At 50.8% G+C, this 14,004-nt stretch overlaps 1 protein-coding gene across 1 annotated transcript in view; it reads right to left on the bottom strand.

Moving 5' to 3' along the window:
- GABBR2 (gamma-aminobutyric acid type B receptor subunit 2) overlaps positions 1–14,004 on the bottom strand; it is a 421,806-nt gene that overhangs the window by 23,805 nt on the left and 383,997 nt on the right. Inside the window, exon 14 of the mRNA XM_032240167.1 lies at positions 678–788. Within this exon, the coding sequence (XP_032096058.1) occupies positions 678–788 (111 nt within the window). The remainder of the gene's footprint in view (positions 1–677; positions 789–14,004) is intronic.

Below are 14,004 nucleotides of genomic sequence, written 5' to 3' on the forward strand. Positions count from 1 at the left end.
CTGGAGTGCAGTTGCACGATCTCGGCTTACTGCAATCTCCACCTCATGGGTTCAAGCGATTATCCTGCCTCAGCCTCCTGAGTAGCTGGGCTTACAGGCATGCCCCACCACACCCAGCTAATTTTTAGTAGAGACAGGGTTTCACCATGTTGGCCTCGATCTCCTGACCTCGTGATCCGCCCTGCCTTGGCCTCTCAAAGTGTTGGGATTACAGGCATGAGTCACCACGCCCAGCCCCTCCTCATCTATTAAGTGGGGATGATCCCGCCCACCTCCCATGGACTTAGAGAGGATCTGCTGAAATGCTGGATATGAACACGCACTGGATGGCGGCAGACTGCTTTTCCTGGGAGCACCGCAGAGACAGCTGTGAGGCACAGCCACTGGTTTTTGGGTTACTCTCTGGTTAAGATCTTGATTCTGGCACTTACTAGCTGGATGAGCTTGGGCAAGACACCAAGCCTCAGTGTCATCAGTTAAATGAGGATGTTATCTGTACCTATCTCATAGGGTTGGTGCCAAAACTGAGACAGCAAGTGGCAGGAACTGGGTCCACAGAGAGTGACTGCTTAGTCATGGAGGCTCTGTCTATTTTTATATTGATGAAGGCCCCTGGGAGACAGAGGCTCAACAGAGAAGTGCCCCCCACCCCACTCTGTCAACTGCTCTGCACCTACCATGAGAAGTCCTTTGTAGGCATAGACAATGCCGAGCCAGATGGTCATATGGGTGTTCTCACAGTGCTCCAGGAGAGGGCGAATGGAGATATCCCGTCCTGCTGGGTCCGGCTGTGCAAAGAGAAAACAGAAACTCCAGGTATGGCGCAGGGCGCTCTTCCAGCAGCTGGGTCCTTTGAGAGCCCTTTTCCCTCCTTGAGCCCTAGCCAATGCCTCTGTTCAGTGGGCCATTTGGACCACATCTCCCTTCCTAAGATGTGGAGCCCAGGCCTCAACTAGCGTTGACTGCCTTCTGTTTGTTGGAAGCAATTCAACCCTGCCCTCCAGATCTCTGCATAATTCATGCCTCTCCAACTTGAGTCAGAGCTCCTGAGGGTAGAAACTGGGTCACTTCTGTGCCCCTAGGATCTTACACAAAAGCTGGCCCAATGCAGGTACCTCTCATATTTGTTGAAAGGCTGAGGGTGAGAATGAGGTCCAAAGTCAGGCCAGGAGGTCTTCAGGTATCTCTGGGGTTACCTCTGTGCAACTGGGGATATAGGATATACTGGCCTGGCCAAGCCTGGGGCCTGCCAAACCCTTCTGAGGAGACCCTCTTGTCCACAGTCCCATTGCTGGAGCAGTGATGGCAGCCATGTTATGTACCACATGACTCATCCTTGGCCAGAGCTGACTGGACAAAGAATGAGCATCTGACCCCAGGCAGTCAATAAGAGGCTTGTCAGATACCTGTGAGCTTTCCTCCTACAAAGTGCTCTACCTAATGAGGGTTGATGGAGGGGATCCTTCCCAGAGGATTCTGGCAGGAACTTGAATTGGGAAACTCTGGGAGATAATTGGCCAGATGGTGGCAACAGGACAAAAAGACACCCAGAGAATGAAATAGTATCTACCGTACATTTATTTTTTTCTGAACCATTTCAGAGTAAGTTGCAGATATCCTGACCCTTCATCCCTGAATATCTTAGCATATATTTCCTAAGGATAAGGGGATTTTCTTACACAACCACATACACTTACCAAATTCAGAAAACTTAACACTGATACAGTATATTATCTAATATATTATCCATTTTCAAATTTTGCCAGTTGGCTCGATCATGTCCTTAAAGCAACTGTGGTTTTTCCAGTGCAGGATCCAATCCGGGATCATTATTGTACTATGTGTCTTTGGTTTCCTTTAATCTCAAACAATCGTTCAGCCTACGTTGGTCTTTCATGTCATTGTTTCTGAAAAATCTAGTTCAGTTATTTTGTAGAAGTCTCTCAATGTGGGTTAGCCTGAATGTTTTATATTCAGGTTTTATGCATTCTTGGCAGGAATCCTACCTAAGTAGGAGTCACATCAGGGGGACGTGTTAGCACTTTGCGATGTTACTTGTGATCACTTGGTTGACAAGGTGTCTGTCAGATATTCATTTGAAAGGTATCATTTCCCCCTTTGTAATTAATAAATAATCTGTGGCCGCTACTTTGAGACTGTGCGAGTATCCTTTTCCCACAAACGTTCACTCAGTGGTTCCAGCAACCATTGATAATTCTTACCTGAGTCATTTATTACTTTGGTAGCTGCAAAATGGTGATTTTCTAACTCTACCATTCTATTTAAACACTGGGAATTCTACTGCAAAGAAGAGCTTTCCTTTCCTCCCATTTATTTATGTATATAAGTATGCTCTTTTTTTTTTTTTTTTGAGACAGAGTCTCTGTCACCCAGGCTGGACAGTGCCATGATCTCCGCTCACTGCAAACTTCGCCTCCCGGGTTCAAGCAGTTCTCATGTCTCAGCCTCTCAAGTATCTGGGATTACAGGCACCCACCACCATACCTGGCTAATTTTTATATTTTCATTAGAGATGTGGTTTCACCAAGTTGGCCAGGGTGGTCTTGAGCTCCTAACCTCAGGTGATCCGCCTGTCTCGGGCTCCCAAAGTGTTGGGATTACAGGCCTGAGCCACCATGCCCTGACTAGTATGTTTCTTTTAAATTCAATATCTTATAATCCTTTGCTATCATATTCATGTTGATGCTTAAATTTTTCCAGATTTGGCAGTGGAAAACTCCATGCCGCCTTCTATGTTCTTTCCACATGTCCCCATATTTTTTTTGAGCACTTTCTTACTTCTTGGCACGATGATTCCAGCACTCCTTGCACCTTTCTTGCTCCCAGCCTTGCAATCAACCATTTCTCCAAGGATCCCTGGTTCTTTTAGTGGAGAAGGGTGTTTAGAAACCAAGATGTAGGCACTCGATGGTCTCACTGTCCCTAAGTTGTCACTACTTCTAAGCTCTTTATAAAATCAATCAATCAATCAATCTATCTGTCTAGATAAGAGCCAACACTGCAGAGTTCTTGCTTACCTTCCCCACTCCATATTTTCATCACTGTCCTCCACAGTGGAATCCCTAGCTTTGAACAACATCAAAGTATTTACTCATTTGTTCAGTCCTGCATTAGACACGAAATAGCTGCAGAATTGATACATCCATACAACTGCCAACCACAAACTTACTAAGTAAAGTAGAGGATTCCTTTGCAATCTGTTTGCGACTGAGAGTATATCACCAAATAACTGTTTTCAGGATGCTATATTCTGATGGAGTTGTGCTGTTGAGGCCCAGGGTAAGGCCACACTCCTAAGGGTAAGGCATGGGCATTCCCAGGGTCCATCACTAGGAAGAAGGAGTACTTTGATGGGACCCAAGGGTAGAAGGCAGGCCTTAGACAGGTGGGGTTTTAAAACTATTTTTTTGGTCTTGTTTTCCAGGCGTGGCCCTTGAAGGAGGCAATGGCCTGGGCTTCTGTGAGCTGGGGGAAAGATGGTGTTCCCATGTGGAAGCAGGAGGATCTAGGAAGGGTAGGACCTGGGGGTTCAGGCCATTTTGTGACCAGATCATCCTGCTGTGTGTTCTCTCAGGCTTGATTTCCCTTTTGCTGTCCCAAGCCACAGAAAGACTTAGCTTGACCTCTTTGAGTCCATGTGCATAGAGTCCACATGTGGGCTGGAGTGCTAGAGGGACAGCATGGTTTCCTGAAGGCTCTGCAGTGAGAAACACCCTGAAGGAAGGTGATCTCTGGCAACTAAAGTCAGAATGGCCAGGGGTGGAGATGTCCCCTTCACTCCTATCCGCCCAGGAGCTGGGCTGCATTTTATTAAGGGCAATGGGGGTTTCCTGACAACCTTTCATTGTCTAATTAAGGTGACAGAACTGGTTTGGTCCCAGGGTCAACAGTGACTTAGTGGCAGAATCTGGGTTTCTCCAATGTGTGACAATCAAGCTGACATCAGAATGTAATAGCACAGACCCATTCCAGTTATGCATGAATGGCAAACCCAGTAGTGATCGTGTCTATTCTTCTACAATGAAGAGCAGTAATTTATGAGAATCTTAGATTCTCGGTGTGGAGAAAACTGGCTATGTCATACACCATTGCTCAATAGGAAGGTGTGCTCTTCACAGGAAATTGACAAGGGTTGTCTGGCTTACACGCCCCAGTGGCAGGAAGCCCCTCCCTCCTGCTCCTGGTGAGGTGGTACACAGTGACCTTTTCCTCCTGGACCTCCACTCAGTGGGGTTCACCTCTCCCCTGGGGTTCCCCAGAATAATTCCAATCTCCCTCTTTGAGTCTGGACACCTTCTGCTGGAGGGAAGATCTACAGAGAGGGGCCACACCACTGTGCCTTCCTCCACAAGGCCACCTTGTCTGTCAACCTGCTCCAGTTTACCACTGCTCTGTAGGCTTAGAATTGAGCTCAGCACTCCAGGTGGTGCTAAGCAAGTCAGCCTGACCTCTTTCTCCGGATCTCCTTGGCATTCTACATAATCTTCCACCAGTGATTCATATGTTCCTGAGGGTTGACCAAGACTCATCAGGTAGTTTTCATAGGACTTCTGCTCGCTCAGTCTTTACTTCCTTCTGCTGCTCACATTCCAGCCTGGCTACCTTTACCTTTCTTTTAGCTGCTCCCCTTCCCCCAACCCCATCCTCACTGCTCTGACCTCCCTGAATCCTGAAATCTGAATCCTTCTCTGGCCTTTTAGTTCCGCACCCATCTCAGCAGCCTTATGCACAGCCCTGGCAGAAGGGTAGCAAATACCGTGAACCACTGTGAGTTCAGAGAAGTCAGTGGTCCTGGGGTAGCAGAAGTGCTCCCACAGCCACCACCCCAGACTCAGGCGCGGATCCAGAAATAAACTGCAAAACTCTTGTCGTCATTAATGTTGTCCTCATGCAGCCCCATCTTCCTGTCACAGGGCACAGGTCACAGTGGCAGGGGTTGGGGTAGCTTTGGGAGTGATGAAGTTCCTGTTCCCGTGAGGCTGGGGATGGGCATCTGGAAGAAAATCAAGTGGCTTCTGCACTGAAGCACAAAGCAGACTGTACAAGCCGTGCATGCTGTCTGATTCATTCTGGTTCTGCCCGAGCCCGAGGCTCGCAGTGTTCTGTGCAGCCACACACGGGAAGAGATGCACCTGAGCATGCAACTGGCAGGGGCAGGTGGGCCACCTACCCCCCCAGCCCCCAGTGCTTCTTTGCCATTGTCGTGCACCAAAGGACCACTAGAGGGAACCAAAGAGCCATGCGAAGGGTCCAGCCGGCTGGTGGTAGATTACCCTCTGCTGGGGACATGGAATTACTGTGGCTCAGTGGGGCTGGAAATGGTGAAGCTGTCAGCAGCATCTTGTGCTACTCTGGAAGGCACCCACTGACCTTACACGAGGGCAGATTTCCAAGCACCATGGAGGACTCCCCCACTTGTGGGGCAGCTGTTGGGGGCTGTTGGGGAAGAACTCAGGCTAAACTTGGGCACTGCACTTGGCCTGTTCCCAGTGTGGACTGTCCATGCAGGCCAGGGATGCAAGCACAGGGCACTGACCCCTGCAGGCATGAGAGTCAGGGGCTAAGCCCAGGCTTCAGCCTCTTCTGAACAGTATAATATTTGCACTGTCCTAAGAATGTTTCTCTTGCTCTGCATAAGCTGGCCTGCAAAATTTTTCAACTTGCCTTTTTTCTTCTTTACTTTTTTTTTTTCTTACTTGTTGCTCTCTTTGGCAATTGCCTAATAAATCATTCATTCATTCATTCAGCGCATAACTGTTAAGCACTACCATTTGCCAGATACTGTTCTGGGCATGGGGCATGTAGCAATAAGCTGGATAGACAAAGCCCTGTCCTCATGGCTCTCCCATTCCAGTAAGACCAGGACAGCTACCATGAGAGGCAGCCTCAGAGAGAGAGACAGGGCTGACTTCACCTGATAACATCAGCCATAAGGACACCAAGAGCTGCCTTATCATGAGTGACAATGATGTACTCCTTGCTTGGTTGGGAACTCTACCCATCATCTTGTTGAAGTCATAAAAATCCAATAAAGTGTTACACTCATTTCACAGATGAGGAAACAGAGGCACACAGAGAGGAAGTAACTTGCCAACGATCTCCAGCTAGTATGTATTGGGCTGAGATTAAACCCAGGTGTGTCTGACTCTCAAACCAGTGCTCCTTCTTCCTTCACGGTGAGCCTTCCCCGAGGTGCCCTCTCACATGCATCACGTGAGACTGGCTCTATAAACTGCAACGTGCTTATTTGAGGGAGGAAGAACTTAATCATTAGACATTCAATAGTGGCTTCCCTGAAGCCCCCAGAGCTTTAGGGTGAAGGCTGGGCTTTGGTACTGTGAGCTGAACTCAGGCTGATAAAATGCTCTTTCCTGCCTGGCAGGGCGCCATGCTCAGCAGTGTGGCAACACGGATGTCGGACGGCCAGAAGATGGAAGTGCTCACACCTGACTTCTGGTCAGGCTGCTGCTCAGCAGGAGGCACGCAGAAGCTGCCCGGGAAAGCCTCTCCCATCTGTGCAGCAAAAGAAGAGCAGCTGGCCCGAGAGTCCCTCTGCATAATGTAATTACTCACAATGTAGGTCAGTGGCCCCTGCAAACATCCCGCTCTGTCCGGTTGCAGATACTGACAGGCAGGGAGTCGGAGCATGCGTTGGGGTGTGGAGGCCTGAAAGGTCGAAAGCCTCGATCCTGCTACAGACCTGCTGGGTGATCGTGGGCACATCCCTGCCCTTTTCTACACCTCAGTTTCCCATTTGTGAAGGGAGGTCATGGGTTAAGTTACAGTGTAGTTAGTGGGAGTCTGAGTCATTGAGGGATGACTATATCTGTCCTACATTTCATGACTGTATTTGTCCTATATTCATTCATTTGAAATCGACTCCATGAGGATTTGTCACGTGCCTGCTGTGTGTCATGCGCCATGTTGGTGCGGGGGCACTGGGCGAAAAGACAGACATGGTGCTTGTCTTTTTGCAGGGTACATTCCAGTGGAAAGGGGCTGTTCGACAAACAGGCATTCAACAAAGCACACAGTACAGCTATGAATACGAGCGGTGATAAATATCCTTAAAGGGAGCTACGGGCACTTGGAGGGGTGCTAATGGGGGAACCTGTTTCAGATCAGGTAGTCTGGGATGGCTACTCTGCAGTGGTGACATCTAGTCTGAGACCTGGCGGATGAGAAATGCCAGCCATGTGAAAAGCTAGGGGAAGCACGGTAGAAGGCATGGCAAGGGAAAAGAACCTGAAATGCAAAGACTTCAGCATATTTTAGGACCCCTCCTGTGGCCAGCAAGGCTGAAATGTGATAAGCCAGAAGACAGCATGGCTTCTCACTCGATAACACGAGCACAAACTGCCCGGGGAGCTTGTTACAATGCAGATTCAGGTGCGCAGGCCTGGGTGGGGCGTGGGATGCTGCATTTCTAAGCAGCTCCAGGTGAGGAGCCAATCCAGGGGTCACCCTTTGGGCAGCAAGGCCTCAAAGGATTTTAAACAACAGGGTAACATTTGGTTCTCAGCTTAGAAGCTGTCTGGTTAAGAACGCAGATACTCTTTGTCACCTGCACACATCTGACACAGAGAGTGATGACTCAGCACAAGGGCAGACTTGACAGGGCCACTTTGTGTGTTTCTGACCCTGGACAGCAGACATTGACAGTCATGTGCTTCTGTGTGTCCTGTGCAGGGCTGGCCAGGGTGGTTAGGGCTGGGGAGAGACAGGCCCCGGGCAGGGAGGGTGGGGCGTCCAGAGGGTGCATATGAGGGCCACACGATTAACACTGATCACGGGGCTCTTGGCTTGAGTAGCTTGGACCTTTCATTCTTGCCACTGTTGTGGGTGGAATGGGTTCCTAGGCCTAGCCTGGCCGGTGCTCCTGTGAGGAAGGGGGTGCTTTCTGCCTTCTAACAATCTCCGGGAAGCTAGCATGCAGAACAGTCTCCCTGGGTCATCTCTGCCTTTTTTCTTCATTTAAATTCCAAAGTTGATTTTTTTAAGTATATGGTAAAATTGGTATGTTTTTCTGCTGGGGTTGAGTGTAGGTGTGCATGTAAATGTGAGTTTGTGTGAGGGTATGTGTTGAGGGTGTGCGTTGAGTGTGTGTGTGTGTTGGGTGTGTGTGTTGGTGTGTGCATGTGTTGGGTGTGTTAGGGTGAGTGCGAGTGTGTGTGTTAGGGTGTGTGTTGGGTGTGTGTACATGTGTTGGGGTGTGTGTGTTGGGGGTGTGTATGTGTATTGGGGTGTGTGCATGTGTTTGGTGTCTGTGTTAGGGCGTGTGAGTGTGTTAGGGTGTGTGTGAATGTGTTAGGGTGTGTATGTGTTGGGGGTGTGTGCATGTGTTTGGTATGTGTTGGGGGAGTGTGTGTTGGGGTGTGTGCATATGTTGGGTGTGTATGTGTTAGGGTATGTGTGTGTTGGTTGTGTGTGCATGTGTTGGGTGTGTGCTTGTGTTAGAGAGTGTGTTTGGCCTTTCCAAGCTGCATTTCAGAGTCTTGAGATAGTTCTCCTTTCCTGGAAGGCAGGTGAGTCAGCATGGCCTCTTTTGGGGAACATGGGGGATGCCTAGGCTGGGAGGGGAAAGGGCCCTGGGCTCAGATCCCAAGTCGACCTCTGGCCAGCTGTGTGACTTTGCACATGTCTCCCAGCCTCTCCGAGCTATGACTTCCTCATCTCCAACCTCTAGGGCTGGCAAGATGATCAAAGCAGGTGAGCGGTATGACTCGCAGGCTGGGGAGACTGGAAAGCCTGAGCCCCATGTGGAAACCATCGTTATTATCTCCTGCTGCAGAGAGCCACAGAGTGCTGGAGCTGGAGGAATCTTCCAGATCCCTCAGGGGCTGGACTGCTTATCTCCACAGCAGCAGCCCCGCACCTCTGAGGCAGCAAAGCTAAAAGCTGTCATTTCAAGGTAAGATTTCTTTTTTTTTGTAGAATGTTATGATGACAAGTTTGGGTGATTTCTTTTTTTTTTTTTTCCAGAATCAGAGATCTGGAAGGGACATGTGAGGTCACCTACCAGGGCTTCTTAGCATGGCCACTTCCAACCATTTTGCTTTGGGGGTGCAGAGGTAAACCTTTGTTGTGAGGGACTATTCTGTGTTCACGGTGCACAAAACCCCTGAACCCCAGGTACTAAAGGCCATGAATGTCCTCTAGTCACTGTGACAGTCCTGATCTCCCTCCCGTCTCCCCATTTCTATACATGAAGGGGCTTCTGCACTGATCCAATTTCTCTTCTTATAGATGGAGAAACCAGGCCCAGAAAAGAACCTGGAACAAGCAGCTGTTTTGGCAGCCAGGCGAGATCCCCCCAGGGAGAGCTGTGCCTCTTGTGGAAAGTGCTTGCTCCTCCTCACTCACCTTCAGGAAGTTCTACTAAAATTCAGAAGCTGCTTGAGGGTAAGGGGAGCACCGTGCATCTGTGACCCAGGAACAGGACCTGGGGTCTACAGGAAAGGCCCGGGAGAGGGCAGGAATCTCCAGCAGGCTCAGGACCTCTCCAGGACCTGACTAAAACACCCAGGAGGCCCCAGCTGACGCGTGACAAGGAACTATTCACATGGTCATCTGATTTTTGTCGAAGCCGAATTACTGAGTGGAAATTTCTGCTTGCTGACCTCTGGCAAGCAAATCCCTTTGCTCTGAGGCCCCTTCTGTGCCAACATTCAGTGATTCTGTGGTAGCAACACCAGACAGGAGCTGACACTCCCAGGCCTGGCTGCTGGGGTCTTGCCTGTACCCCACCCTCAGCAGGATGGGGCAGCCCAGACCCTTTGCGCCCCAACCTGGCAGAAATCAGCAGGATGGCATTGCCAGGGGTTGCAACCAGTGGCCAAACCACCTCTGTCCTGAGAGTGGAGCCCTGCTTTCCTCCTGCACTCCAGGGACAAGCCTGGCCCACCAGCAGCAGGCAGAGCTGAGGTGGTGGGTGGGGCCACTGTAGGACCCTGACCCGGCAGGCAGACAATGGGGAGAATGATGACAGGAGACAGAGAAAGAAAAAAAGGAGCTGAAGAGGAACCTAGTGCCTCAGATGTGACACAGTACAGTAAGAGCCATCAACTAAGCCTGGAGAAGAAATAAAGCAAGAACATGATGAGGGCACAGTCGTGTGGCTTATACCTAGCACTAAATGACTGGGAGAGAAAAACACCTCGCCGCTACTTGCCTCCTCGATCGCCTTCTCTCTCATTTGCTTTTGCCCCCTTCCCCTGCCCAGGGCCACAGCCCAGCACTGGCCTGACACTCCTCCTTTCCTGCTGTCTGCTTCTCAGCTTCTTGGTCCCCTCTTTCCTGCCCATTCAGTGAGCTTCTTGGAAAAGGGGTCTGGGTCAGGCATGGCGGCTCATGCCTCTAATCCCAGCACTTTGGGAGGCCAAGGCAGGTGAACTGCCTGAGCTCAGGAGTTCGAGACCAGCATGGGCAACACAGTGAAACCCTGTCTCTACTAAAATACAAAAAAAATTAGCTGGGCATGGCAGCAGGCGCCTGTAGTCCCAGCTCTGCAGGAGGCTGAGACAGAAGAATTGCTTGAACCTAGGAGGCGGAGGTTGCAGTGAACTGAGATTGCACCATTGCACTCCAGCCTGGGTGACAGAGTAAGACTCCATCTCAAAAGAAAAAAAAAAAAAGACTCCCACAGCTCTCCAGCCCAGTTCTGCTGAATTGCTCCCCATCACTTCCAAAGAACTCCTGGTGGCCAGATGCAGAGGACCCTATTTAGTCCTCTGCTTCTGGGCCCTCCACCCCCTCCCTACCTCCAGCCACCAGGGGCACCCTCTCCTCCTGCCTACCATCTCCCAGTCTGAACTCATCGCCTTCTCCCTTAAACCTGCTGTTCCTCCCGGGTTGGCTGGCTCAGCAAGCAGCCCACCGTTTGCCCAGGTGAGACCAGAACCTGGCGCCTCTCCAGCCTTTGTCACTCCTCGGTGCCCACCCTGGCACCAACATCCAGCTGCCTGTCGCATGCAGGTGGGTGCACTTGTGTGAGGTTCTCTCCTCTCTGCCCCTCTGCCCTCCCAGCTGCCCAGGCTCTTGCTCCTGGTCAGGACCTGGCCTCCTTTCTTGTCTCTCCCCACCCTATTCCTCCTCTATGTTGCCTCCAAGTGATCGTCCACACGGTGCTAATCCCATGCTCCAAGACCTTCAGCAACTCCCCAGACTGCAGGAAAGACGTCCAGGCCCCACCATCCTAGCCCCCATGCCCCTCTGTGATCTGAACCCCCATGCCTGCCCAGCCTTGTCCCCATCCCCCAGTCTCAGCCACGACTCAGTCCATCATCTCTCCTCCTGGTGCCCTTATTGTGGGGTTCCCTCGCCCTGGGGTACCCTTCTTCATAGCATGGTGAGGTTCACATCCATTCCTCCAGGCCTCTTGGGACATCCACTGTCCCAAACACCCGCCTTCCTGTTTTTTTTTCGGGAGGACTGTTACCCTGTGTTAGAGGTATCTGTGTTGGACTATTTCCTCTTCCACTATCACCCCCACCCGTCATCTGTTCTTCCTCTGACCTCCTCACATCTAACTGCTCACCGTGGGCCAGATTCTGTGCTAAGTGTGTTATACACACTGTCTCCTTTCACCTAATCAATCACCACAGGCATGAGCTCCAGCACCGCCCCATTTCAGAGGACACTAAACAAGGCTCCGAAAGGCTGGTGACCTGCTCCAGGGCTACATGGGAGTGAAGAAGAGTGGAGCTGTGACTTAACCCAGGTCTGCCTAACTCCTCTTCAAACCTTTACTCTAAAACACAAATCTAGATTTTCCCAACAGTGTGCCCTGGCCATGGTGTGGCAGGACTGGGCATAAGGGCCCCAAGACAGTGCTCTCCTCTGCCCTGGGGCACATGAGTGGGTCAGGCACTGCCAGGCATGAGCAGCCTCTGTGGTCACCCTGGGGCTGTGATGTGAAAGAGGATGGGAAGCCCTGCCCTAAATTAGACTTGACTGTGGCCCTGAGCTGGCAAGGGCGGCCCCCTTCCCCATACTTCCTGCCTGGCTTAGGAGTGCCTGCTTGAGTGTCCCACCCAGCAGCATCTTGCCCTGGGCCAGACTCCTCAGGCCAAGAGGCCTCTCTGTGGGGGAGAGGGTGGTAATTTGCCTTGGGCTTGGGGTGAGATCTGTGGCTTCCAAAGTGAGTAGAGCTCTCAGAGGGCCCTGCCCAAGCTGTCCAGCTCTAGTCCTTGGCCAGGCTGTCATCTCTTCCACCCAGCTCTTGGACCTCCCAGACCAGACCTTGAGGCAGGTGAGCTGCTCCCACTCAGCCCTGGCATGGCCATGCAGAGGCTGTGTCTCTCATCACCTTCTCACAGGGCTCTGCTGAGAACTCTGTGCACAACCTGGTTGGCTGTTTGTGGTGACTCCCTGCTGTCAAATCCAAGCACAGCTTGGTGTGAATGGAGAGGTGACAGAACTGGAGTGTGAAGACTGTCTAAATCAGGACTCCGTAGCACGCGGGACCCTGGACAGAGCTACTCTACTCTACTAGTGCTGAGTGTGTGCTCTCAATGTCAAGATTTTCAGCTTCATTAGATCTGCCTAACCACCCTAGGAGGTTAGGAGGGCCATCTGCCTCACTCCCATTTTGCACAGGAGAATACAGAGGCCAGGAGCAGGCTGGAACTCACCCAAGGTCACACGTCAAGAATTCGGAGCAACTGAAACTCAAGTATCTTGACTCCAGGTGCAGGGCCCTGTCTGTTGTTCATGTTCCTCCCTGGGACTCTGGCTGATTCTGGAACTCCCAGCTTACCATGGAGGGAGGCAGGCTGCTGCCTGGATGAACTTCAAGTGTTCCTTCTACTCCCTGCTACATCTTAGGTTTTACAGTGTGGCCTTGGCTAAAGGCAGCCTGGGCACACTGCAGCGCCCTGGTGTAACGGACAGCCATGGGTCTTGTACTTGAACCGGGGTCTGGACCCAGGACTGTCACATGCTCACCCTGAGCCCCAGGTTCTCCTCTGAGAAATGCTGGAGTCACCTGCTTTGAGGGCTGTTCTTAGTATGAAGTAAGAGCACAGTAAAGACAAAAGACTACAGAGCCGACACACACACGGCCCACAGTAGTACATTCCGGAACAATACACTCATTTCACTTTCCTGTTGTCATTTAGAGAGGTGAGCCTACTGGGAGCCACAAAAGTGCAATGTTGCAAAGACTTCCAAAATAGATGCTGTAGTGGCCGCTGTGGCCACTGCTGGCGGTGTGTGGGATCCCTGGACAGCAGCAGGCCACGGAAGAGTGTGTACCCCCGTTCTGTGCTCTGCAGTGGGGCTCATTTTTCTGGGCCAGCTTCTTGCCTGCCTACCTGCCATCCTCCTCTGCTGATGGAGTTGCCAGTGATGTACAGGATGCTCCGATTTCATTATAACTATAAACCTGTTCTCAACTCATTTCTTACATTCCCTTTGGCAACAAATATAGAGAAATGAACATATAAACTTTATACACACACACTCACACACACACTCACACACATATAAGTCTCCTGAGGTCACATTGTTATAGTTTATAGAGTCACACAACTTTTGGGCTTGAAGAGACTCATGTCTTCTCTCATGTCTCTTCCTTAGTGTACAGTCTCTGCCAAGGGCCCACTGTCCAGCCTTTCTTTGCATACCTCTGATGCTGAGACACTCATTACCTCCTAAGGAAGCCCAGTTCATTTATGGTTAGGTTGGACTTAAATGTGAACAATCTTCCTTATTTTGAGCTGAAATCTACACTTCAGGGACTTTTTCCACTGGCCCAGGCTCTGTCCTCTGGGGCTCCTCCCTCAGCTCTAGGACAGCAATTTTTTTTTTTTTTTTTTTTGAGAAAGAGTCTCACTCTGTCACCCAGGCTGGAGTGCAGTGGTGTGATCTCGGCACACTGCAACCTCCACCTCCTGGGTTCAAGCAATTCTCCTGCGCCAGCCTCCTGAGTAGCTGGGATTACAGGTGGGTGCCACAACATCTGGCTGATTTTTGTATTTTTAG

The sequence above is a fragment of the Sapajus apella genome, unplaced genomic scaffold, assembly GCF_009761245.1.
Source record: "Sapajus apella isolate SASKATOON/1434 unplaced genomic scaffold, GSC_monkey_1.0 scaffold46, whole genome shotgun sequence".
In the NCBI taxonomy this organism is placed as follows: domain Eukaryota; kingdom Metazoa; phylum Chordata; class Mammalia; order Primates; family Cebidae; genus Sapajus; species Sapajus apella.